The 25756-nt window shown below is 42.3% G+C and overlaps 1 protein-coding gene across 1 annotated transcript in view; it reads right to left on the reverse strand.

Moving 5' to 3' along the window:
• The window catches only part of LOC109913185 (von Willebrand factor D and EGF domain-containing protein-like), a 283384-nt gene that overhangs the window by 18613 nt on the left and 239015 nt on the right, over positions 1–25756 (reverse strand). The window contains exons 20-26 of the mRNA XM_048599097.1: positions 24767–24931; positions 11507–12034; positions 10583–10678; positions 10339–10434; positions 5876–5971; positions 3870–3965; positions 3515–3610 (exon numbers count right to left, since the gene is read on the reverse strand). Coding sequence (XP_048455054.1) covers positions 3515–3610; positions 3870–3965; positions 5876–5971; positions 10339–10434; positions 10583–10678; positions 11507–12034; positions 24767–24931 — 1173 coding nt within the window. The remainder of the gene's footprint in view (positions 1–3514; positions 3611–3869; positions 3966–5875; positions 5972–10338; positions 10435–10582; positions 10679–11506; positions 12035–24766; positions 24932–25756) is intronic.

Below are 25756 nucleotides of genomic sequence, written 5' to 3' on the forward strand. Positions count from 1 at the left end.
AGGGGCTGGGCACAATTGAAATGTGGAGCTTGTTCAAGGAACAGCTACTGCATGTCCTTGAGAAGTATGTACCTGTCAGGCAGGGAGGAAGTGGTTGAGCGAGGGAACCGTGGTTTACTAAAGAAGTTGAATCTCTTGTCAAAAGGAAGAAGCAGGCTTATGTAGAGATGAGGCGTGAAGGCTCAGTTAGGACGCTTGAGAGTTACAAGTTAGCCAGGAAGGACCTAAAGAGAGAGCTAAGAAGAGCCAGGAGGGGACATGAGAAGTCTTTAGCAGGTAGGATCAAGGAAAACCCTAAAGCCTTCTATAGGTATGTCAGGAATAAAAGAATGACTAGAGTAAGATTAGGGCCAGTCAAGGACAGTAGTGGGAAGTTGTGCGTGGAGGCCGAAGAGATAGGAGAGGCGCTAAATGAATATTTTTCGTCAGTATTCACACAGGAAAAAGAAAATGTTGTCGAGGAGAATACTGAGATACAGGCTATGAGACTAGATGGGATTGAGGTTCATAAGGAGGAGGTGTTAGCAATTCTGGAAGGTGTGAAAATAGATAAGTCCCCTGGGCCGGATGGGATTTATCCTGGAATTCTCTGGGAAGCTAGAGAGGAGATTGCAGAGCCTTTGGCTTTGATCTTTATGTCGTCATTGTCTACAGGAATAGTGCCAGAAGACTGGAGACTAGCAAATGTTGTCCCCTTGTTCAAGAAGGGGAGTAGAGACAACCCTGGTAATTATAGACCAGTGAGCCTTACTTCGGTTGTGGGTAAAGTGTTGGAAAGGATTATAAGAGTTAGGATTTATAATCATCTAGAAAGGAATAATTTGATTAGGGATAGTCAACACGGTTTTGTGAAACCTTAGTGAGTTCTTTGAGAAGGTGACCAAACAGGTGGATGAGGGTAAAGCGGTTGATGTGGTGTATATGGATTTCAGTAAAGTGTTTGATAAGGTTCCCCATGGTAGGCTATTGCAGAAAATACGGAGGCATGGGATTGAGGGTAATTTAGCGGTTTGGATCAGAAATTGGCTAACCGTAAGAAGACAGATGGTGGTGGTTGATGGGAAATGTTCATCCCGGAGTTCAGTTATTAGTGGTGTACCTCAAGGATCTGTTTTGAAGCCACTGCTGTTTGTCATTTTTATAAATGACCTGGATGAGGGCGTAGAAGGATGGGTTAGTAAATTTGCGGATGACACCAAACTCGGTGGAGTTGTGGATAGTGCGGAAGGATGTTGCAGGTTACAGAGGGACGTAGATAAGCTGCAGAGCTGGGCTGAGAGGTGGCAAATGGCATTTAATGCGGAAAAGTGTGAGGTGATTCACTTTGGAAGGAGTAACAGGAATACAGAGTACTGGGCTAATGGTAAGATTCTTGGTAGTGTGGATGAGCAGAGAGATCTCGGTGTCCATGTGCATAGATCACTGAAAGTTGCCACCCAGGTTGATAGGGTTGTTAAGAAGGCGTACGGTGTGTTAGGTTTTATTGGTACAGGGATTGAGTTTCGGAGCCATGAGCTCATGTTGCAGCTGTACAAAACTCTGGTGCGGCCGCACTTGGAGTATTGCGTACAGTTCTGGTCACCGCATTATAGGAAGGATGTGGAAGCATTGGAAAGGAGATTTACGAGGAAGTTTCCTGGTATGGAGGGAAGGTCTTATGAGGAAAGGCTGAGGGACTTGAGGCTGTTTTCGTTGGAGAGAAGAAGGTTAAGAGGTGACTTAATAGAGACATACAAGATGATCAGAGGATTAGATAGGGTGGACAGTGGGAGCCTTTTTCCTCGGATGGTGATGACTAGCACGAGGGGACATAGCTTTAAATTGAGGGGTGATAGATATAGGACAGATGTCAGAGGTAGGTTCTTTACTCAGAGAGTAGTAAGGGCGTGGAATTCCCTGCCTGCAAAACTAATAGACTCGCCAACTATAAGGGCATTTAAATGGTCATTGGATAAACATATGGATGATAATGGAATAGTGTAGGTTAGATAGGCTTCAGATTGGTTTCACAGGTCGGCATAACATTGAGGGCCGAAGGGCCTGTACTGCACTGTAATATTCTATGTTCTATGTTCATTTTCCAAAACAGCATACTTGTTTGAGATGGGGATAGCCACAGGAGACTCCTGCATGACCTGCCTCCCTCTCCTACCTTTCCTGGAGGTCACCCCTCTACCTGACTGTATCTTCACTTTATCTCCCTTCCTGCAACTGCCATCCATCGCACCCCCTGTAAACTCCTGTAAATTTCTCATTGCCTCTAAACTGCCACTCCAACTGATCCATGCGATCCGATAGGATTGGCAAACGAACACACTACTGGCAGACATAATCATCAGTAACATGGGCGGCACGGTGGCTCAGTGGTTAGCACTACAGCCTCACAGCACCAGGGACCCGGGTTTGATTCCAGCCTCGGGTGACTGTCTGTGTGGTGTTTGCACATTCTCCCTGTGTCTGCGTGGGTTTCCTCCCACAGTCCAAAGTTGCGCAGGTTAGGTGGATTGGCCATGCTAAATTGCCTGTAGTGTTCAGGAAGGTGTAGGTTATGGGGGATGGGTTTGGGTGGGATGCTCTGAGGTTCAGTATGGACTTGTTGGGCCAAAGGGCCTGTTTCCACACTACAGGGATTCTATGATTCTCCCTAATCTCCCACATCCAACAGGAAGAGCACATCACTCCACTAAAGGGCATGTTTGCATCTTAACTATCTACACGCCTAGAAAATAGAACTGTCTTACTCTCTAAAAACACTGCTCCAGGCTAACTTAGTACCTATGCTTTATATTTTTAAAGTTTAATCAAGAAACAGACCTCAATAAAAACATATATTCACTCTACTCACTATTGTAGATTTACAAAAAAAACTAGCCACTTAGCTGCTCCCCTGCTGTGATCTCCCCACACAGGTTTCTCCAATGTCAGCTATGAATTTTGCTGTTTTCATGCTGTGATTTAGTGTGTTCATGAAGAAGGATTACTGGACCCGAAACATTAACTCTGCTTTCTCTCCACAGATGCTGCCAGACCTGCTGAGTTTCTCTAGCAATTTCTGTTTTGTTGTCTGTGATTTGTTATGTCTTTTGGTGTGATATACCCATTCCCAGTTACCAATTTATCAAGGGATGTTTTAAAAGTAAAACTTCAAAGAAGTTTCAAATTGTAACACTGCATTCATTCATGGCATATCTCCGCTGATGTGCAGCTTAACTTTGAGCAGAAACCCAGGGAACAAAATATATTTGAAAACAATTGAGTGTGCTTGAAGTGGAGAGCATTCGAGAAATGATCCTTGATTTTTGGAACAAAATTCCCTTGCTTTGGAGTCTGAGCTAAATAAGTCCCTTGGACAGAATAGCTCAGAGTTACTTATTCTGACCTATACTGAACAGGAAGGCATGCAATGTTATTTACATGCATTTCTTAGCCATTAAATCATTTGCAGAAACCCAGTTATTGCCGAATAGTGCACAGTGCTAAATCATAAATAAATGCCCCTAGGGAGAGAACTTACCACTCTGACAGTGAAGTCCATAGAAACCACGAGGACAGATGCATATATTGTGTCGAACACAAATTCCGCCATTAAGACATACAGGGGTGCAAACAGCTGCACAAAATGAGAAATTAATCAGTGTATCAATTAAAAGTTGTGTGCATTGCCGTTTAGAGAAACAGAATAACTTCTGTTTTAGGTATTTGCTGTGAGTTGAGGATGACTTTGAGGAGAACATCATATTCAGTTAAACCTTGCAAAAGCTATCCTTGGAGAGACATGCAAAAGCTCTAGTTGACAACACAACCACAAGTTCATGTGAACACAGAAGTAGAGACTTGAAGTTTAACACTCAAGGTTCCAATTAATTTACCTGTTTCACATGAGGGTCCCGACCAACCATCCTTACATTTACACACATCAGGGGAAATACACTTCCCGCCATTCTGACAGTGTCTATTGCAAACCACTGTAAATACAAAAGAGTTGAATTCAACAGGTCCACCAGCACAAAGAAATGAAGAACTTCACAATTTCAACAGAACAAATATTTTCAAGTGATGTAAAGCATAAGTCCCATTGTTCCTTACCCACTTCCACAGCCCCAGGTTCTGCTCTCTATGGGTTGCTCCTAGCACAGCCGTAGGAGGTTGGAAGTAGTATGTTGGTATTGATAGGGAATTGGCTAATGGGCAGGTAACAGTGAATGGGGCTAAGGATTTATTATTCAGGTTGGTGATCTGTGGTCTATGGGGGTCCATGTGGATCAGTGCTGGGACTACAACTGTTTACAATACATATGTTAATGGCTTAGAGGAAGTAAGTGAATGTACTGTAGCCAAATTTCAGACGATACAAAAATAGGTGGAAAGACAAGTTGCAAGAAGGATACAAACTGTTTGCAAAGAGATACTGATAGGTTAAGTAAGTAGGGAAAAGATGGCAAGTGGGTATAATGTAGGAAAATCTGAAGTTGTTCATTTTGGAAGGGAGAGCAAAATAACTATTATTTGAACGGGGTAAACTGCAGAAAGCTGCAACACAATGGGACTTGGGGGTTCCTGTGCATGAAACACAGAAAGCTTGCACAATAGTGCAGCAGGCATTCAGGAAGGGTAATGAAATGTTGGTCCTTACTTCAAGAAGATTCGAGTATAAGAGTAGGGAAGTCTCTCTGCAACTGTACAAGATGTTGATGAGATCACATCTGGAGTACTCTGAGCCATTTTGGTCCCGTTATTTAAGGGAAGACATTGTTTCAATTGGAGGTAGTTCAGAGAAGGTTCACTTGGATGATCCCTGGTACTTAGGAACAGCCTCATGAACAAAGGCTGAAAAGGTTGGGACAGTACTTACTGGAGTCTAGGAGAATGAGAGGTGTTCTTATTGAAACATGTAAGATTCCTAAGGGGCTTGACAGGGTCAATGCTGACAGGATGCTTCCCCTCATAGTGGAGTGTAGGACCAGAGGGCAGAGTCTTAGAATAAAGAGGTGCAAATTTAAAACTGAGATAGGATGAATTTCTTTTCTTGGAGGGTTGAGAGTCTTTGGAATTCCTTGCTACAGAGAGCTATGAGAACAGAGTTCTTGCGTACACTTAAGGTTCAGTGAGATAGATTCTTGATCAGTTGGGGAATCAAGGGTTTCAGGGAAAGTGCTGGAAAGTAGTTTTGAGGAATGTCAGATCAACCATGAATGGTGGAGCAGGCTGGACAGGCTGAATGGCCTACTCCTGTTTCTTTTTCTTATGATCTTATCGGCTTATTCTCTGGCACTGCTTCCATCTATTCATCTTATTTCCCACTCCAGTACCCATTCCCCCAAACCCCTTCTTCAGCATAAATGCCATCATTTCCCAGCTTCTTTTAGTTCTAAAGAAGTATCATAGGATTCAAAATGTTAACTGTGTTTTCCCTCCACAGATGCTGCCAGACCTGTTGAGTTTCTCCAGCATGTTCTATTTTTGTTTCAGATTTCGCAGTCTGTGATTTGACCCTACTGTTTCAATCTTGACAAGTATTGATTAGGATCCTTTTTTAAAGGTATTAAATCATCTCAAAATGAACAACGTTTTCAGGTGGTCTATTCCATATATTTAGTCTGCCATGAGACAAGATCTTGCTCTGGTTTCTAGTTATATTGAGCAAATGACCAATATTACTTCTCTATTGGGTCCTCCAGAACAGTCAGATGATTTGCCACAGTGGAGGAGAATGATTCAGTGCTCACATGTAATAAATACCAGAGTGCCAATTTTTCATGTAACAAGGAAATAATTTGCACTTGATCCTCTCTTTAATAAAGCCCAACTTACATTGCATGAGGAAATTTTAAGTTTTTGATGTTCAGGATAATACCAAGCCAAATAGTATACTTACTTGTTTCACATCTTGGGCCCACAAACCCATAATGGCAAGAGCAGGTATTTCTGGTTATACAAGATCCACCATGTTCACAGGGTGGAATACAGAGAGCTTTTTTGGAGAAGAAAAAATCATCAGTACACCATAGCATTGATATGCACATTGAGTTGCCTTATACTTTCGTATTTCATCAGTCTCATCAATTTCAGTACTGAAAACAGAACAGAAGCTGGATTGTAACTTAATGCCTTTTAGTTTCTTTTGAAATACTTATTCTCTGTCAATCATTAAGGGAATCAATTGGAGAACATTTTGTCACTGATTAAATATCAATAGAGTAAAATAACGGACACTGTCAGTCGAAGGGAATACAATAAAGCCCTTCACCAGTGAAAGGTGAAATCCAGTTCTAGATTTTTGCGAGAGTGAGACAGAACAGATCATTCCAAAAGATGTTAGGTGGCAATATTCAAAACTGCCCTGTGATAGCAACAGGGTTTGTTGCAAAATTTTTGACAGGTCATTCAGTACAGTTAAAAGGTTATTGAAAAGCAGTTTCAGGGTATCATGGACAGTTTGAGAAAGAGTAACGGAGGTTATGCTGGAACTGTATAAACTGTTGCTTAAGCCACAGCCAAAGTATTGTGCGTAGCTCTGGAATCTAGGAGGAATGTGACAAATTGTATAGACTGTAGAGAAGATTTACCAGCATGTCGTCTGGGGTGGAGAGTTTTAGTTATAAAGAGAGATTGGATAGCCTGGGGTTGTTTCCCTTGGAACAGAGGAGATTGAGAAGGATCATAAATGAGATGTATATAATTATGATGGGCATAGATGGGTTAGACAGGAAGAAATGTCTCCCCTTGATGGAAAGATCAATGACCAGAGGGCATTGATTTAAGGCAACGGGCAGAAGATTTAGAGGAGATGTTGGGAACTTTTTTTTGCCTCCAGAGGGTGGTGGGAATCTTGAACTTGCTGCCCGCAAGGTGGTTGAGGCAGAAATCCTCATTATGTTTAAGAAGTATTTAGATTGTACTCGCAAGGATATGGGCCAAGTGCTGGAAAATGGGATTGGGATAGTTAGCTGGGTGTTTTTGACCAGCATGGACATAATGGGCTAAAGGAACTTTTTTTGTGCTGTAGATTTCTATGACTCTAAAGGGACAAACAGACTCTATTTTAGGGGTGAGAGATAGTAGGAACTGCAGATGCTGGAGAATCCGAGACAACAAGGTGCAGGGCTGGATGAACACAGCAGGCCAAGCAGCATCATAGGAGCAGAGAGGCTGATGTTTCGGGCCTAGATCCTTCATCAGAAAAGGGGGAGGGGAAGGGGGTTTTGAAATAAATAGGGACAGAGTGGGAGGCAGATAGAAGAGGGATAGAGGAGAGGATAGGTGGAGAGGAAACAAACAGGTCGAGGAGGCGGGGATGGAGCCAGTAAAGGTGAGTGTAGGTAGGGAGTTAGGAAGGGGATAGGTCAGTCCAGGGAGGACGGACAGGTCAAGGGGGCGGGATGAGGTTGGTCGGTAGGAGATGGAGGTGCGGCTTGAGGTGGGAGGAGGGGATAGGTGGGAGGAAGAACAGGTTAGGGAGGCAGGGACGAACTGGACTGGTTTTGGGATGCGGTAGGGGGAGGGGAGATTATGAAACTTGTGAAGATTAGAGCTCAGTGAAAACCCTGGGGCAGTTTCAAGCTTGAAGAAATCTACTGTCAGCGAAAAGCTAGAATTGTGCCTATGAATACATCCAAGAGGAGCAAACCAGAATAGGAGCAGTTGTTGAGGCTGTCTATGATGAAATGGTTCTTGAGACGGCGTATCAAGGCTGGATTGGCAAATGGAAAGAAGAATAATCCCTTACGAAGTTTAATGAAATTTGATGATCCATCATGTCATTAAAATATGGGGCACAGGGGTTGGATGATAAATCCATGGGATATGTCTCGACTGCATTTGCTATTTGATGTGCACCATGGGTCTGATCACTGTGTACTGCCCATATTTCCCAAGTTAGTTCTGGATATTAAGAAATTAATTGAATTAGTGTCATAGACTGTATTACTGCTGTCACTCGTACAGTATTATTTAGACCAGTCTGACATGTTTTGCTATGATTTTTGTTATGATCCCAAGCAAGATCACCAAATTGTTACAATGCACCTTTCAAGAAAAGTAACCTTTACTTTTAAAGTAGACAACAGATGAGATCTGGAGGACGTACTGAGAGAACAAAGCCACAAGATTCCATGGTTTTGAACAAAGAACAACGTTCACTATACACATTAGAACAGCTATAGCCCCATCCCTATTACAGGGCAGAATAGTGCTTGTTGTTACCTCACATCTTTCGGAATGCTAAAGAAAGAGCAAACTACTGGGGATGTGAAATAAAAACTGAAACTGCTGGAGAGACTCAGCAGATCTGGCACCATCTGTGGACAGAGATTTTAATGGTTCAAGTCCAATATGACTCCTCCGAAGATTGTTAATTCTGTTTCTCCCTCCACAGATGCTGCCATTATTTTTGGGAATGTTCTGTTCCCTGAATATTACATTCTCAGAATCTTGGGAATGGATTTCATCACAACTGATGCAGTAGCAGCAGTGTGCACATAATAGACCTCAGCAAATCAAGTTTTTTTTGACAGCATCTTTGAAAACTGTGATAATTGTGTTACTGTTTTAACAGTTAGATGTGCGATTCAGCCAAGGATGAGGATGGTACCAAATAACCAATATGTGCAAAGCTCAGATTTCTAAACTCAGTGTAGGGCCAATACAATTATGAATCCCAGGGCAGGCTTTTCAGGCGTGCCTTAAATGTCTGTCAGTGGGGAAAGCACCCCCACTTCCCTACAACTCCCTGCAACAACCAGAAGAACACTGATAGAACATCATGACTTAATGGTAGTGCCATCACTATGTGGAACATTAACATTTCAATCCAGTCCGTTGAAATACAGTTTAAACACAGTGCAAGACACTTTACTTCATGTGGCGGTGTCAGCCACACCTACAGCAGAAGCTTTTAGGACAGTATTTCCTTCATCAATGGTAAGATGACTATTATGTAGGTCTGGTTTGCCAGAATGGGAGTGGATTGTGCTTCTCAGTTTTCCAGGTCCTACTGTCTAATTTCATACAATCATCAAAAGAGGAGTATAAGAGGTATATCCTAGAATTTAACTGGATGAGGCAAGGGTCAGCTCAGTCTGAAGAGACCATGTTTGACATCATTGTTTCACGAGTAGCAACTGGGAGAAAGTTCTTGCAACATGTCTTGACACTAAAAGGAAGTAAATAAGTATGTCGCACCCACACAGACTAATATAATGAATTGTTACGATGACACATAAATGCTAATGAGGCACTATAATTGCGTGTTCAGATATGAGGTTAAGATTTTTCATTATATTTCCTATGTGATGAAGCAGAGCACAGAAAACACCTATATTGAACCATGCTTTTTAAGGAATGTTGCCTTCATGGATTTTGAATGGATGAGAGCTTTAAGAATTATATAGAATGGAAAGCAGTTGTTGGAATTTAGTGAAGAGAAGAAGGGTAAAGTACACCTTCAATGCAGTCACTACATTCGGAGACTGAGATATTCCATTTAAGGATTGCACGAATCTGTCTTGGAATGGATATTCCTCTGCAACTTCTTCAGGTTGCTGCTATATCTCCAGGCAATTCCCATGAAGCCTTTGACATTTTTAACCTTAAACACAAACTTGAGCTAGTACCGTAAGATGTTTCCAGATCAATCCAGACAACAAGATCATGCCTTTGATATACAAATGATGTGCTTATTCAGTGGTGGGTGCATGGATTGTATTAAGACGCTCAAACATTGTTATAGGAGAAATCTTGATTGCCCAGGAGCTACCCTTTTGTGATCAAAATATGATGCTATGTCATATTACTTCTAGATATTTTCAAAATCAGCTTATTCACACATGTTATGACACATCCCTGGAGAAGATGGGACCTGAACTGAGTCCTTCTAGCCCAGAGGTAAGGACACTACCACTGTACCACAAGACCCTGTGTCAACGAGGTCAATGTGCTCATCAGGGGCAGTGTCACTATAACAAAAATAACAAAAATCGCAGGAAACTAGGGAGGGACTAATCAAATTAGTGTCAGAGAGGTGTTAAAGTTTCTGCTGTTCTCCTGTTTTACCAAAATGGGAATCCATGGCTCTCTGTTAGGAAGAGAGAAATTGTGGAGGCAAGAGTTGTGCAGGTTGATAGCTGGTAATGCAAGCTACAAGAAACCTACAGCAATTCTTGCAATGGCAGTCCAAATAATGAGGGGACGTGAAAAAGCTCCAAAACTGGATTTTGTAAATACTACCAATATTGATCTTGGTTCTCATACCAATGAAAGACACTGATAGGTGTACAAATAGGCAGCATGCAACTTATATCCCTTTTGTAGGTGGATTGGACGAAAAAGAAATATTCCTACCATCTTCACAGGTCAGGCCATTGTATCCATGGGGACACTCACACACATCTGGTTTGATGCATTTCCCTCTGTTTTTGCAATCAGGCCGACAGATTGCTAATAAAGACAAGCGAGCATAACATTAGAGTCTGTGCCAATAAAATAGTCTGCAGTCATTCATTCACAGCCAATAACATTGCAAATTTAAACATTTCAAACAAGGACATTTTTTGCACAGAGTCTTTAAGCAAAGTAGAGTTCCTACCTATGTGACAGTTATACCCTGTGTAACCAGGCTTGCAACGACATGTGTTGGGAGCTGCACATTCCATATTCTTTCCACAAGGGTACCTGCATATAGCTAATAAATATCATAGTTGTTAGCTGGGGCCTATCTTTCTTTTTAAAAATGCCACACATGACTGTTATTCCTGCAACATTTGTCTGAAAAGTTATCGGTAACACGTGGCATGATGAAAGAACACAGCCAGCTTTGACACAGCAGGATTTTCTGGCGAGAAAATATGTCCAAAATCCTTAGAAGGAATAACTGGAAATGGGGTGTGTTTAAATGGAGGGGACAAAGTTGAGCTGCATATAGTATCGTGGATAGGCCAGAGATCATACTGGACACAGAATTCAGATGTAGATGGGGAAGAGTAAGGCTTATAATCAGTCAACTATGATAGGCCATTGCATAATCCTTTATACTTTTTATAACTAAATTAGTTTTAAAATATGCACAATTTTACATCTCTCTAGTTTGCAGATACAAAAAAAACTGTGTGTTTCTCATGTTCCAAGACACATCTCACGACAAGCGGTGGTCACCGAGCAGAACGGGACAGAGGAAGAACTGGGACAATGCAAACATGCTTGACGAGAAAACTTGTGATGGCAATGAGAATTTAAGCTGCTGAGAGAGAAACTGAGGAGGTTGGGAAGCCAGTGTCTGAGGGTGGAGTTGCACGACAGGGACTAGACAATCCGCCAGTACTATGAGACGGAACCTTTATGTAGGAGTATACAAATAAAGATGTGAGATTGGATCATGCAATATCAATGAAGGTGCACACTAAACGGACAATTTCTGAAGCAGCTATGTGGATTGTACAATTGTTGCACAGAAAGCAACATAACCAATACAGTTGTGATCTATATGAACTCTTTTCGCAGTCAGTGCATTTACCTTTGCATGTTACACCATCACCAGTGTATCCAAAAGGACATCGTCCACATTTAAAGCTCCCAAATTGTGTGGGCTCACAGGGAACTCCATTGAAGCAAGGCATGTCAGCACAGGTCATCTTTTTCTCAGTAGGAACTAACTCATTACTGATGTGGGTGATGGAAATGGCTTGCGATGCTGTCACAGCTCGCAGTGCAGAGGCAGCAGGTCTCCAAAACTTGGTTGTTTTTTTTAGAAGCTTGGGTTGAACAGCAATCTGGGATACGGTTCCAGAGCTGAGGATTGCAGGATCTGTCATCATAGTGCCAATGGAAGATGATAAGCTTAAAGTCGTGTATGGCTTATCTGTCTTGAGAGTTGGAGGTGGTTTAGCTTTAGTAACGGCTTTCTCCATTGTCACTCCGCCAGCCAAAGGAGTAAAGCCAGGAGTGGTTTGTTGGCTCACTGGTGGCAGTTTAACTGGCCCGTTGTTCATTCTCAGAGTGGGAAACCAGTGTTGACGAAATCTTGACACAATATGTGGGGAAACTAGAAGAACAGAGATAAAAGTTTACAAATGCATCTGCAACAACTTCAAAAGCATCATCAGGTCTGGCAGCATCTGTGGAGGAGAAAACAGAGTTAACGTTTCAGGTCCGGTGACCCCTCTCAGAAACTTCAGAAGGGTCACATTTATCCAAATTATACTGCATCTGCCATTGATTTGCCCACTCACCCAACCTGTCGAGCTCATGCTGAAGGATCTCTGCATCCTCGTCACAGTCCACCCTCCCACCCAACTTGGTATCATCTGCAAACTTGGCGATGTTACATTTTGTTCCCTCATCCAAATCATTAATATATATTGTGAATAGCTGTAAAATAATTTAACTGCATCGCATTGTGAATTAGAACTCACTTTAACCCAAGGATGTCCAAGCAAAGACGCAAGGGCATGATTTAATCAGCTGTGAAGATTTCACGTTCTGCTTGCTTTCCCAATTTTGTGTCTGATTCACAGATAAGCTTGTGTTCATTGCTGGTCCCTCAATGATAGAACAAATATAATTTCATCTGTGATTTGTTTTCATTTGAAACTATTAAAAATTAATGTTCTCCAGTTGTGGCCCAGCATATTCCCCAAACCTCAGTCTACTATGACTTTCAAGAAATGGGATCAAACTTGGTTGGCTACAGCCAATATCTTGCTTGTCGCAAACAGCCGAAGGGATATGCTGTTTGATATGGTCTGCCAGTCTTTGGGACATATGGCCTATTCACCTAGTATTAAAACAGCAGTGAAATGCACATACCACATGACAGATTGAGCTAAATACTGCACAACAATTTGTGGGATTCCAAATGACTTGTCCGGTTCTCACATGCAACGTGATACCACTAGGCCAATCCAGACATACGTATCAGTAAACCTGACAAACGAACATGAATAGTTATCCTTAACAAGTGTAACTGTATCATCAAAGGGCAGACCATTCTTCATGATGGGTCCAATTGGTATCCATTGTACCAGCCAGTTTGCATGAACAGACATACTTACTTGAAAACAAGTTAAAATAAATGTTGCTTCAAAAACATAAATTGCTGGAAAAGCCCAGCAGGTCTGGCAGCATTTGCAAAGAGAAATCAGAATTAATGTTTCGGGTCTGGCGACCCTTCCTCAGAACTCATAAATGCTTATAGGACTTGTGTAAAAGCAGTGAGCTGACAGATCATATATATGATAATATTCATCCTCACATCTCACGGGGTCTGTGTATGTTTCGGCTGCTCATGACTGCTAATGTCCTTTCATGCCCTATTTTATTTATGACCACTCTGCACAACATGAGCTGGCCAAATATGCAATTTGTGCAACTATTCAATGTGAAGGATTCCTGAGGAAGTTCTGCAGTTCTGAGGAAGGGTCACTGGACCCGAAACGTTAACTCTGTTTTTTTTCTTCACAGGTGCTGCCAGACCTGCTGAGCTTTTGCAGCAATTTTGTTTTTGTTCCTAATTTATAGCAACCACAGTTCTTTCGGTTTTTATCCTGGCAATCTACATCTGCCAACATTGTGTGAATCGGTTTACATTGAACTTATGAAATCAGTAACTTATGCATTTGAGTTCAGTTTTAATGACACGATGTATGGCGAAGTAGATTATGTTGCCTAAGAAACCTCACTAGTTCTAGCTGTTGCAAATACCTTTGGACTGCAACAGTTTAAGAAGGAAACTCATCACTGCCCTCTCAAGTGCAATTAGGGAAGGGTAATAAATAATGTCTTGGCCACTGAATCCCAAATCCAATGAATGAATTTTAAAAAAGGCTTGTAAACAGATTCAGAGGCCTTTGTTCGCTGTGCAAGCTCGATGCCATCCTGCAAGATAATGGCTACTCTGATCAGATCAGTTGTTGCTGCACATCATGCAAACGCCTGAACAGGCCTAAGGGCTCTCACTTTTGGTCCTGAAACGTGCCCGGTATATTTTTCACGGTGTATAAAAATTTTGAACAACAGATGTTTCACACTGCTATTATGCAGTAGCAACATGACTGGTGTTTGTCATTAACAGGATGCTGCCATCAACTTTCTGCCTTTCACACAAATGAGTAAGGTGATATGTGAATTTCAGTGCTGTGTGATGCTAGCTAGATATATAGGCTTTAGGTACCGTGACACACCAGGGCATATCATATCAAACAGAGTATCCACTTGGCTGTTCACAACTGAACCCAACCAGCACATGCTTGTTAAACTGAAAACAGACTCCAAAATTAGACATACTTTGTTAAATAGACAAACATTTGAGTTTGTGAAGAATCATGCTAATAACCAACCTAAGATTGTTAATTCGGCTTCCAGTGTGGTGTTTGTACATATTGGAAGATACATGTATTAATACACAGAGCCCTTTGCCCTCCTGATGGAAAGAACATGCACACACACTGAGATAGCAAGAACTGCAGATGCTGGAGTCAGAGATAACAAAATGTGGAGCTGGAGGAACACAGCAGGCCAGGCAGCATCAGTGGAGTAGGAGAGCTGACATTTCGGTCTGGAACCCTTCTTCCTGTTACTCTGATACTGCCTGGCCTGCTGTATTCCTCCAGCTCCACACTTTATTATCTATACACACACACTAAATTTGTTTCAACTCTAAAACACACGACAGCTGTTCCCTGGGTCATTTCTCAGGTCAATGCCATGACCAAAGTCAACCAACCTGGTTTAAATGTTAAACAAAATTTGACAGTTAACTGTCAGTTATCATCTAACTGTTGCATTTTCCATAGCAAAGTGTCTATCAATTAGAGTCCACTTGCCAACCATCAGTGTTGCTTCCTCATGCAGTATAAATGTATACTGTTGGGACCAATGCAAGATGAAAAGCTTTGACAGAATATGTCTTCTATCAGCAATGCTCAAGCTGTACGCTACTAAATAACCATAATTATACAAATTACTTTAAAACTTAGTACTATGGAGGAATTTTCAGCTCAGTGTTACTGTATAAAACTCTCGTGCTGATAAATTCCAACCAAAGCAGCGGAAATTTATGTTTTTTTTTTCCTTCACTCACAGGATGAGGGCATCGCTAGCTAAACCAGCATTTATTGCCCATCCCTAATTGCCCAGAGGGGAGTTAAGAGTCAAGCACATTGCTGTGGGTCTGGAGTCACATGGAGGCCAGACCAGGTAAGGATGGCAGTTTCCTTCCCTAAAGGACATTAGTGAATTAAATAGGTTTTTCTAACAATAGACGATGTATTCTTGGTCATCATTAGATTCTTAATTCAAGATATTTATCGAATTCGATTTCCACCAATTGCCGCGGTGTTTGAATTCAATAAATATCTCGAATTAAGATTTGAACCCGGGTCCCCAGAACACTATCTGGGTCTTTGGATTAACAGTCCTGCGATAATACCACTTGGGCATCGCCTTCCCTGAGGCTTATAAGAAGTACCTGACTTTCAGCCACTGCCAAGGCACAGCAGGTACTACAACAGAAACAGCCACTTGGCCATGACAAAACAGCTGTGTGTATGACACAGACACATCAGGAAGGATGCAAGGTGTTCCCTGTCACTGGTGAACCTCCAGTGACCGACAACTATTCGCTCATAGCACTGAAATTCAACATTGCCATCAAAGTTTGTCTGACAGGCATCATGGAGCCATGTTAAAAGTCTGCCACACTAATTAATTGATTTCTATATGATAACAGCCTCTAGATTCTCACAGTGGTTGCCTCTCTTTCATCATAACTTTTCCCTCTGCAAAATAAAAGATGGACAGACTGCAAAACGGGTCTGCAGATGGTGGTGGGAGTCTGGAACATGCTGTCTGAAAAGCTGATTGAGTCAGAAACTCCAGCAATGTTCAAGCATGTTTTGATATTCACTTGCATTGCCATAGCCTCCAGGGTAATGGGGCTGCAATATAAAATTAGTGTAGTTCGATCTTTGTTGACTGGTGTGGACACAATGGGCCAAATAGCTGCCTTCTGTGCTGTAAATGTCCAAGAGACAAAAGTGAGTCCAGTTCATTGTGTTTTGCAACATTTCTGATGTACATATTTGTGTGTTTTTTTTTTTGTCTTCATAAAGCAGCCACACTATATATCCAACTGTTGAGCTCTGAGCAAAAAAAAATGTTGGTAACAGCGTATGCACCTAACCCTGCTTGAGCTTCAGTGCCACAATTTAGTTCCTCTGAAGTTGCTGTGAATATACTGTGCTCAGAGCCAGCACTGTATCTCATTATTGCAGGGACACAATATGTAGCCAATCGTACCTGGCATGAGCACTAACTGGATACCTGTTACTAGTCTAAGTGTGTGTCACTGCAGGAAATCTCTCATAATGCTCAAAGATCAGCGTGAACATGCAGCAATGGATAACTGAGGTCCCACAATCTTTCCTTCTTGGTTGCTTGTAATCACTCACTGAACAGACTGACAAATTGAAAGTAATTATGAGTTTGGATCCTCCAGTCACGGCAACAGCAGTAGAAGCAAACTGGAGAGATGTTCCTAATTTTGCTTGTAACAGGTTCAGACAGAAAATCATAGTCCATATAGCTTAAGTGACCACAATGTCCCTTAATCCTAATATCTCCGAATCCCATTTTATTTGCATGGAGATGTCTGATTTTGCAAAGCATCGTACAAATATATATACAAATAATAACAGAATTCAAGAATGATGTGATTCACGATTCTGTACACCTCTCCAGAGTTCATTGTCCTCATGTGTTCCAAGATCTGCCTCGGTAGTAAATCAGACATTGAGCCCTCATAGATATGGAGCTGCTTCCTATCTCAGGCACACCCTCTTTCTGCAGAGAGGGTCGAATATTAAGAAGCTTGTAATGTCTGAAAAGCTGGTTGAATCAGAAATTCTAGTAATATTCAAGCATGTTTTGATATTCACTTACATTGCCATAGCCTCCAGGGTTATGGGGCAAGAGCTGCAATATAAGATTAGTGTGGTCAGGTTTTTGTTGACTGCCGTGGACACAATGGTCCAAATAGCTGCCTTCTGTGCTGTAAATGTCAACGAGACAAAATGAGTCCAGGGGCTTGGAAGGAAATCAAAGATTGTCAGGCAGTTTTTTTAAAAAGGTAAGCAATGGGGGTGGCTATCCACCCGGTAGTGACAGATGGGCTATCCACCCGGTAGTGACAGATAGCCCATTATGGCAATTATCTGGTCACTTGGCACCAGATTGGGAATGCTAGTGGGATCTTACATGGTAATAGCCAGGTAGTCACTAGAACTGACTGTACATTGGCAGGCTGGGGAGAGGCACCAAGACTTATTTTAACCATGACCTCAATCACCCAATCCATCTAGCTGCAGGGCCACAACTGTGGAAGGGGCCCACTCAACCATGCCAATCTGGCTGTTTTAGCTACTAATAGTCCTATTAATTTCATATGTCCCTCAAAGCTGCCTCTATCTTGAGACACTCTTGTGTTCCTCTACCTAGGGCAGTTGGGTCCACCATGCCTGACAGCAGGACATTACTGTGGACCGTCTTAGTGGGTCTGCTGAGTTTTGTACCACTTTTAAATGGATGGTACTGCAGGAAAGTCACAAAAGTGGGTAACCAGGCATCATCAGCAGTGTCAACACTCAATTTTGTTCCAGAACTCAGAAACTCTTCAGTGTTGTTAAGATTCCACCAGGAGCTGTGCTGCTTTGTCAACTTTTATCTTTAACTGCATGAGCATGGGGAAAGTGATACAGAGTTAATTGTAAAAACCGAAATAACTGAATCTGTATATCAGGAACAAAAACAAGGTTGCTGGAAAAGCTCAGCAGGTCTGGCAGCATCTGTGAAGAAAAAAACAGAGTTAACATTTTGGGTCCAGTGACCCTTCCTCACAGCACAGTTCCGTTAACTCTGTTTTTTTCCTTCACAGATGCTGCCATACCTGCTAAGCCTTTCCAGCAACTTTGTTTTTGTTGTGACAGAGCTAATTGTGTAGAATTTACCATTTGTGGTATACCCCCTTTCCCATCATGCCCTTCATAGTGTAACCTGCATAATTCTGAGCTTTTCCAGCAATTTCTGTTTTTGTTTCCGATTTGCAGCATCTGCAGTTCTACTGTTTTTTATTACAGTTAGTGTGTTGAAGTTGGTTCCTACTTTTCAATTATTTCAGCAAATAAAATTACCTGCTTAGCCGTACTTTCCTGCAGTTTCACCTTTGCATAATTAAACAAATATTTCTCCTACTTTTTTCAAAAGCCCAAAGTTTCATGCTTGGTATTATGTGATTTTTGTGCATACATCGTCAGCTGTGCTACATGTATTTTGCTAAAGATTGCTATTTTGCCTGAAATTATTGACGCAATCCCTTTGGTGCAACTGTACATATTAATCATGTCTATAGACAGTAGGATAGCTGCAGGGATGAGGAAAAACCCCTGGCAGCAAATGCTATCACACTGGTAGTACGGCTGCTGCTCTGACCCAATTTACATCCTTATTTTGTATTTGGCTACATTTTCTCTGGTTTTACTCAAATAACACTGAAGGAGGGAGGGATCCCTGGGTTTTCATGCCACACGCCTAACTCACCATCACTTTTTGAAGCCAGTGAGATTATGCCTTTCAGGGGTATTCCTTGTCACCCATGAACCAGCACTTTCAGATGACTTAAGGGGGCAAAACGTCCAGGGAACCTGGGAGCTGTGCAGAATATCTGAATCGTGACAGCTACCTGGATGGCAGGATACATCTGCAAGAATTGTTGTCTGTGGTCACAAATAAGCTGGGCTCTGATCATTCTGCACGGGAGCCTGGCTGGACAATGCCATGGTGCTTCCGAATACCACAAGCAGGCAGCTGACAAAATCTATTGAATATCCACTCAGTATCCTAACCTCCTGTCAAATTAGTGTAAATTATATTAACAACTATACTAACACCTACTTAAGATGCATGGGATCCACATTGACTTGGCCGCTTGGATTCAGAATTGGCTTGCCCATAGAAGGCAGAGGGTAGGGGTGCAAGGGTGTTTTTGTGGCTGGAGGTCCGTGACAAATGGTGTTCCGCAGGGATCCGTACTAGGACCTCTGCTGTTTGTGATATATATAAATTGACTTGGATGAAAATGTAGATGGGTGGGTTAGTAAGTTTGCAGATGACACAAAGATTGGTGGAGTTGTGAATAGTGTCGAAGGTTGTCAAAAGATACAGTGGGATATAGATCAGTTGCAGATATGGGCAGAGAAATGGCAGATGGAGTTTAATCCGGATAAGTGTGAGGTGCTGTACTTTCAGAGAGTAAATGTGAAGGAAAAGTATACAGATAATGGCAGGACCCTGAACAGCACTGGTGTACAGAGGGATCTAGGGATTGAAGTCCATAGCTTCCTGAAAGTGGCCACTGAAATAGATAGGGTGGTCAAGAAGGCATATGGCATGCTTGTCTTTATTGGTCGTGGAAGTGAGTACAAGAGTCAGGATGTCATGTTGCAGCTTTATAAGACTACGGTCAGGCCACACAGAGTATTGCATTCAATTCTGGTTGCTGCATTACAGGAAGGATGTGGAGGCTTTGGAGAAGGTGCAGAAGAGGCTTACCAGGATGCTGCCTGGATTAGAGGGTATGAGCTATCAGGAGAGGCAAGAAAATATTCAGGTTGCTTTCTCTGAAGCAGTGGAGGCTGAGGGGAGACTTGATAGAAATCTGTAAAATTATGAGATGCGTAGATAAGGTTGATGGTCAGAATCTTTTTCCCAGAGTTGAAATGTCTAATACTTGGGAGCATGCATTTAAAGCGAGAGGGGGAACGTTCAAAGGAGATGTGAAGGGCAAGTTTTTTACACAGAGATTTGTAGGAATGTGGAACATGCTGCCAGGGTGATGGTGGAGGCAGATACAATAAGGGCGATTAAGGGACATTTAGATAAGCCCATGAATATGCTAGGAATGGACGGTCACGGATGAAGGGAAGACAGAAGGGATTAGTTTAATTTGGTGTCATATTTGACACAACATTGTGGGCCGAAGGGCCTCTTCCTGTACTGTACTGTTCTATGTTCTATTGCACCCCATTCCCCTACTTCCCAGCCCATTGATCCAGAAATCTAAAGCCCTTCCTCCTGTATCAACTCTTCATCCATTCATTTGTTTTAGCTGCCTATTGCTATATTCACTAGCATGTGTCTAGTGACATCCTGGACTCTGGCTCCAGGAAGACATTATCCTGGAGTCATGTCCGTGTCTGCACACCTCACTGCTGACTTTCTAACCTTTACTGTTCTCCCTGTTTTTCTCCTTCCTCCTTGATCAGCTGGGCTGTGACTACATTCGATAGAGTAACCGTCATTTTTACCACTTCAGGACACAGAACAGTACAGCACAGTACAGGCCCTTGGGCCCACAATATTGTGCTGCCTATTATCCTACTAAGATCAATCTACCCTGCATACCATACATTTTACTATCCTCCATGTGCCTATCCAAGAGTCGCTTAAAAGTCTCTAAACTATCTGACTCCACTACCACTGCTGGCAGCGCATTCCACACGCCCACCACTCTCTGTGTGAAGAACCTACCTCTGACGTCTCCCCTATACCTTCTTCCAATCACCTTAAAATTATGCTCCCTCGTAATAGTCATTTCCACCCTGGGAAAATGTCTCTGGCTATCCAATCTATCTATATCTCTCATCATCTTGTACACCTCTATCAAGTCGCCTCTCATCCTTCTTTGCTCCAATGAGAAAGGCCCTAGCTCCCTCAACCTTTCCTCATAAGACCTGCCCTCCAGTCCAGGCAGCATCCTGGTAAATCTCCTCCTCCTCTCGAAAGCTTCCACATCTTTCCTATAATGAGGTGACCAGAACTCAACAGAATATTCCAAGTGTGGTCTAACCAGAGCTTTATAGAGCTGTAGCATAATCTCATGGCTCTTGAACTCAATTCCCCTGCCAATGAAAGCCAACACACCATACGCCTTCTTTACAACCCTATCAACTTGGGTAACAACTCTGAGGGATCTATGGACGTGGACCCCAAGATCCATCTGTTCCTCCACACTGCCGAGAATCCTGCCATTAACCCTGTATTCTGCATTCAAATTCGACCTTCCAAAATGAATCCCTTCACACTTTTCTGGGTTGAATTCCATCTGCCACTTCTTTGGCCAGCTCTGCATCCTGCCAATGTCCCGTTGCAACCTACAAATGCCCTCCACGCTATCCACAACTCCACCAACCTTTGTGTCATCGGCAAGCTTACTAACCCACCCTACCACTTCCTCATCCAAGTCATCTATAAAGATCACAAACAGCAGAGGTCCCAGAACAGATCCCTGCGGAATACTACTGGTCACCGAACTCCAGGCTGAATATTTTCCATCTACTACCACCCTCTGTCTTCTATTAGAACATAGAACAGTACAGCACAGTACAGGCCCTTTGGCTCACGATGTTGTGCCGAACTTTTACCCTAAACCTAAGGTCTATCTAACCTCCACCACTACCTTATACTATCATCCATATGCCTATCTAATAGCCGCTTAAATGCCCCTAATGAGGCCGACTCCACTACCCTCTCCGGCAATGCATCCCACGCCCCTACCAATCTCTGAGTAAACAGGATTCATAGGCATCATATTGGAGAGCCAGTTTTGTATCCAGACAGCCAAATTTCCCTGGATCTCATGCTTCCTTACTTTCTGAATGAGCCTACCATGTGGAACCTTATTGAATGCCTTGCTAAAATCCATAAACACCACATCCACTGCTCTACCTTCATCAATGTGTTTTGTCACATTCTCAAAGAATTCAATAAGGCTTGTGGGGCATGACCTGCCCCTCACAAAGCCATGCTGACTATTTCTAATCAAACTGTACTTTTCCAAATAATCAAAAATACTATCTCTCAGAATCCTCTCCAATAATTTGCCCACCACAGAAATAAGACTGACCGGTCTGTAATTTCTAGGATAATCCCTATTCCCTTTCTTGAACAAGGGAATGACATTTGACACCCTCCAATCTTCTGGCACTACTCCAGTGGACAATGAAAACACAAAGATCATTGCCAAAGGGGCAGCAATCTCTTCTCTTGCTTCCCGTAGAAACCTTGGGTGTATCCCATCTGGCCCAGGGGACTTATCTATCCTCATGTTTTTCAAAATTTCTAGCACATCCTCCTTCCTAACATCCACCTGTTTGAGCATATCTACCTGTGTCACACTGTTCTCACATGTTTCCACGACAGAAAAACTGTTCTTGAGTGAAATGCATACTGTGGCTTCCTTGACTACCTGTCTGTCTCCCTTCTTCTTACTGGTGGCCACCCATTCCTTCTCTGCATGTGGTTCTTTAATCTGTGGTGACTACATCCAAAAATATGATATCAACGCAACTCTCAACCTCATGCCTCCAGCTGACACTCAAGCTGATCAAACCAATACTTACTTCGGTCAGATTGTGGCTATCTATATAGCAACAAAAATTTCTAACACAATTCCCAATATGCCATAATTGTCCGCTGGATGGGCAATTGATGTTGGTCTTGCCAGTGACTGCCATGAAAAGAAAGAACTCCCTCAGTAGTATACTGCAGTATCAGCCTAGATTTCCATGTTCCAGTCCTGAAGAGGGAAATTGAAATTACAACCTTCTGACTCAGAGTACTGTCAGCTTAGCCACATCTGGACGAGGATCAATTTTTCATTTGGCTGGACAGCAACTTGGTAAAGAAGAAATGGTCAGGCTGTTTGAAGTCAAGAAAAGTAATCCCCATTTTGAACAAAATCCGTGAAAATGTCAATTTTTGTTGTTGACTAATGACTCAATGACAAAATTGGATCAATATGTGGCTTTGAAATGACTGCTTACTCAGCACATGATATCAATCATGAATTGGCAATTAGAGTAAGATCTCATTTTTTGTCAAAACATTAATTTGATCCACAATTACAAAGTGTGCTGATACAATCTGGCACAACCAATTTACAACAATCTGCAATTGGACGTCCTTATGGTGGTCATTAAAAGTAAATTGCAAGATAGTGAACATAGATCATTGTGGCACAATGGATTTCACTGGTGACAACAAAAAGGATGTGTGGTATACAGAAATAAAAAACTTCATAGTACTATAGTAAGTGGATTCAAAACACAGATGGGAAACATCTGTGAACAATCTATCCTGGAAGTTGGTTTTAATGGGTCCGCTGAGTGCGAAGTTTACATAGATTTGTAACTGTGCCATTTTGATTCAAGGTCCCTGGGTTGTAAAGCTGTTAGTACTCAAAACCTTACCTGCACCGTGACTTTAGAAATCCATGCTTATCAGGCCATGAAAAAATTCTGTGCAACCATTTGAATTACATTTGTATTTCATGCATGTCTTATTATTGTAGCAGAAGATAACAGTTGAATGGTCAACGAGTCTTCAGGGGTATTTGTCAGATCTGACAGATTTGTTGACTATTCGATCTTGCCTGAATAACAATTTTGCTTTGTTCGTTCTCGGGATTTAGGTGTCACCGACAAATCAGACATTCAGTATCCTCGAAAAGATGGTGGGTGGTGTGTTGCCTTTTTCAACATCACACCAAGATCTCTTAAAATAGGGAATGATTTCGATATTCAGAGTAAAGGATGTATGAAATATAAACTGACAGTGAATAATGACAGACTAGCCATCCAAAAAAGAACAGGGTTAATTCTTGTTACAGAGATAGTAGGAACTGCCGATGCTGGAGAATCTGAGATAACAAGGTGTAGAGCTGGCTGAACACTGCAGGCCAAGCAGCATCAGAGGAGCAAGAAAGCTGACATTTTGGGTCGAGACCCTTCTTCAGAAATTCAGGATTAATTCTTGAATCAGTGACAAGCGGAAGAACGTAGATTTGAGTCGAGATGAAGTAAAATCTAACATTTACTGAGCCATAATAAAACAACACATGGCCATTTAATTTTTGGCAAAGGTATTATGCTGTTTAGATATCTAATGGTACTTTTCTTTAATTCACTCTTTCACATAGGAAATATATTTGACTGAGGGGTGCAAGGTTTGGTCCATTCAATATGTATTCAAATTCTTTGATGAAACTTCTTTTTGCCTTTTATTTAAAGCATGAAAATATTAGAAGAACTTGTTTTTAACAGCACATCAGCTCAGATTAAGGTGACTAATTGTTTCAGTTACTGCACACAGAGAACTGAAATGATTATGAATACTGTAACATATTGTCACGTACACTTGCTCTCAAAGAGCAAGAAAGCTTTCAGAAAAGATTTTTGGAAATGGATCCAGGGTGAGGGCCTTTAGTTCTGTGGGTATGGTAGAGCAACCATGTTTGTTCTCCTTAGTTAGAGAAGGTTGACAGGAATTATGGTAGAGATGTTCAAAGTCATGAGTGGCTTAGAGGAACTGTTCCTACTGGCTGAAAATTTGAGAACCAGAGGACATTGATTTGAGGTGAATAGTAAAAGAACTAGTGGGGACATTAGAAATAAATCTTTTTACGCAGCACTTGGTTAGGATCTGGAATGCACTGCCTGGGACTGTCGTGGAGGCAGATTCAATCAATGCTATCAAAAGGGAATTGAAGAGCAAGAAGTTAAGGTTTTGGGAAAAGGGCAGATGAGTGGACTAGTTGAGTTGCTCTTGGATAGTCAGCATGGTCACAATGAATCAAGTGGTCTGTTCCTGCACTGTACCCATTGTATAATGCTGTGCCTTCTCCTGTCGTGTATTCACGGATCTAGAGTGCTGAACTGTAACTCACCATGCCGCGGGATCTTCATACATGTTCGCCCAGTGCCAAAGAATCCTACGGGGCAGCGTCCACAAGCAAAACCAACAGAAGGTGGTTTCCGATCAAAACACTGAACTCCTGGGAAGCAGGGTTTATTTGCACAAGTAATTGTGTTCTGTGGGACAGAGGTTAGGGCTAAAAAGAAAAAAAAAACAGAAGTTTGGTTCAGAAATCAGAACAATTCACTTCATGGAAATGTATCAGTAGTCAACTCATAAAACCCACAAACAACTGCATTAAAAAGTGTTGATTTCAGTTATAAAATCAAAAATGGATGATAGTGTGAGCAAAGACAGATGATTAATTGCAACATGCACAAGTTTCTCTGTACACGTCTGCTCTACTTGAAGTACTCTACTTTGATCAGTCATACCTGCTCATTGTCCAGGCTCACAGGAAACATGAAACTTAGAACAAATGGGTTCCCAAGCATGTAGCCTGGAGCAATTGCGAATTTGAGGCTTTGATACACAACAAGACACCACCCCAAGGCCTCCTACCCTCCCTCGACCTCTTCATCTCCAACTGCCATCGAGACATCAATCGCCTCAACCTCTCCACCCCTCTCACCCACTCCAACCTCTCCCCCGCAGAACGTGCAGCCCTCCGCTCCCTCCGCTCCAATCCCAACTTCACCATAAAACCCGCGGACAAGGGAGGCGCAGTTGTAGTATGGCGCACTGACCTCGACATCGCCGAGGCCGGACGCCAACTCTCCGACACCTCCTCCTACCACCCCCTTGATCATGACCCCACCCCTGAGCACCAAACCATCATCTTGCAAACCATCCACAACCTCATCACCTCAGGTGACCTCCCACCCACGGCCTCCAACCTCATCGTTCCCCAACCTCGCACTGCCCGCTTCTATCTCCTTCCCAAAATCCACAAACCTGAATGCCCTGGTCGACCCATTGTCTCCGCCTGCTCCTGCCCCACCGAACTGATCTCCAACTATCT

This window comes from Rhincodon typus, chromosome 7, assembly GCF_021869965.1.
Source record: "Rhincodon typus isolate 14 chromosome 7, sRhiTyp1.1, whole genome shotgun sequence".
Taxonomy (NCBI): domain Eukaryota; kingdom Metazoa; phylum Chordata; class Chondrichthyes; order Orectolobiformes; family Rhincodontidae; genus Rhincodon; species Rhincodon typus.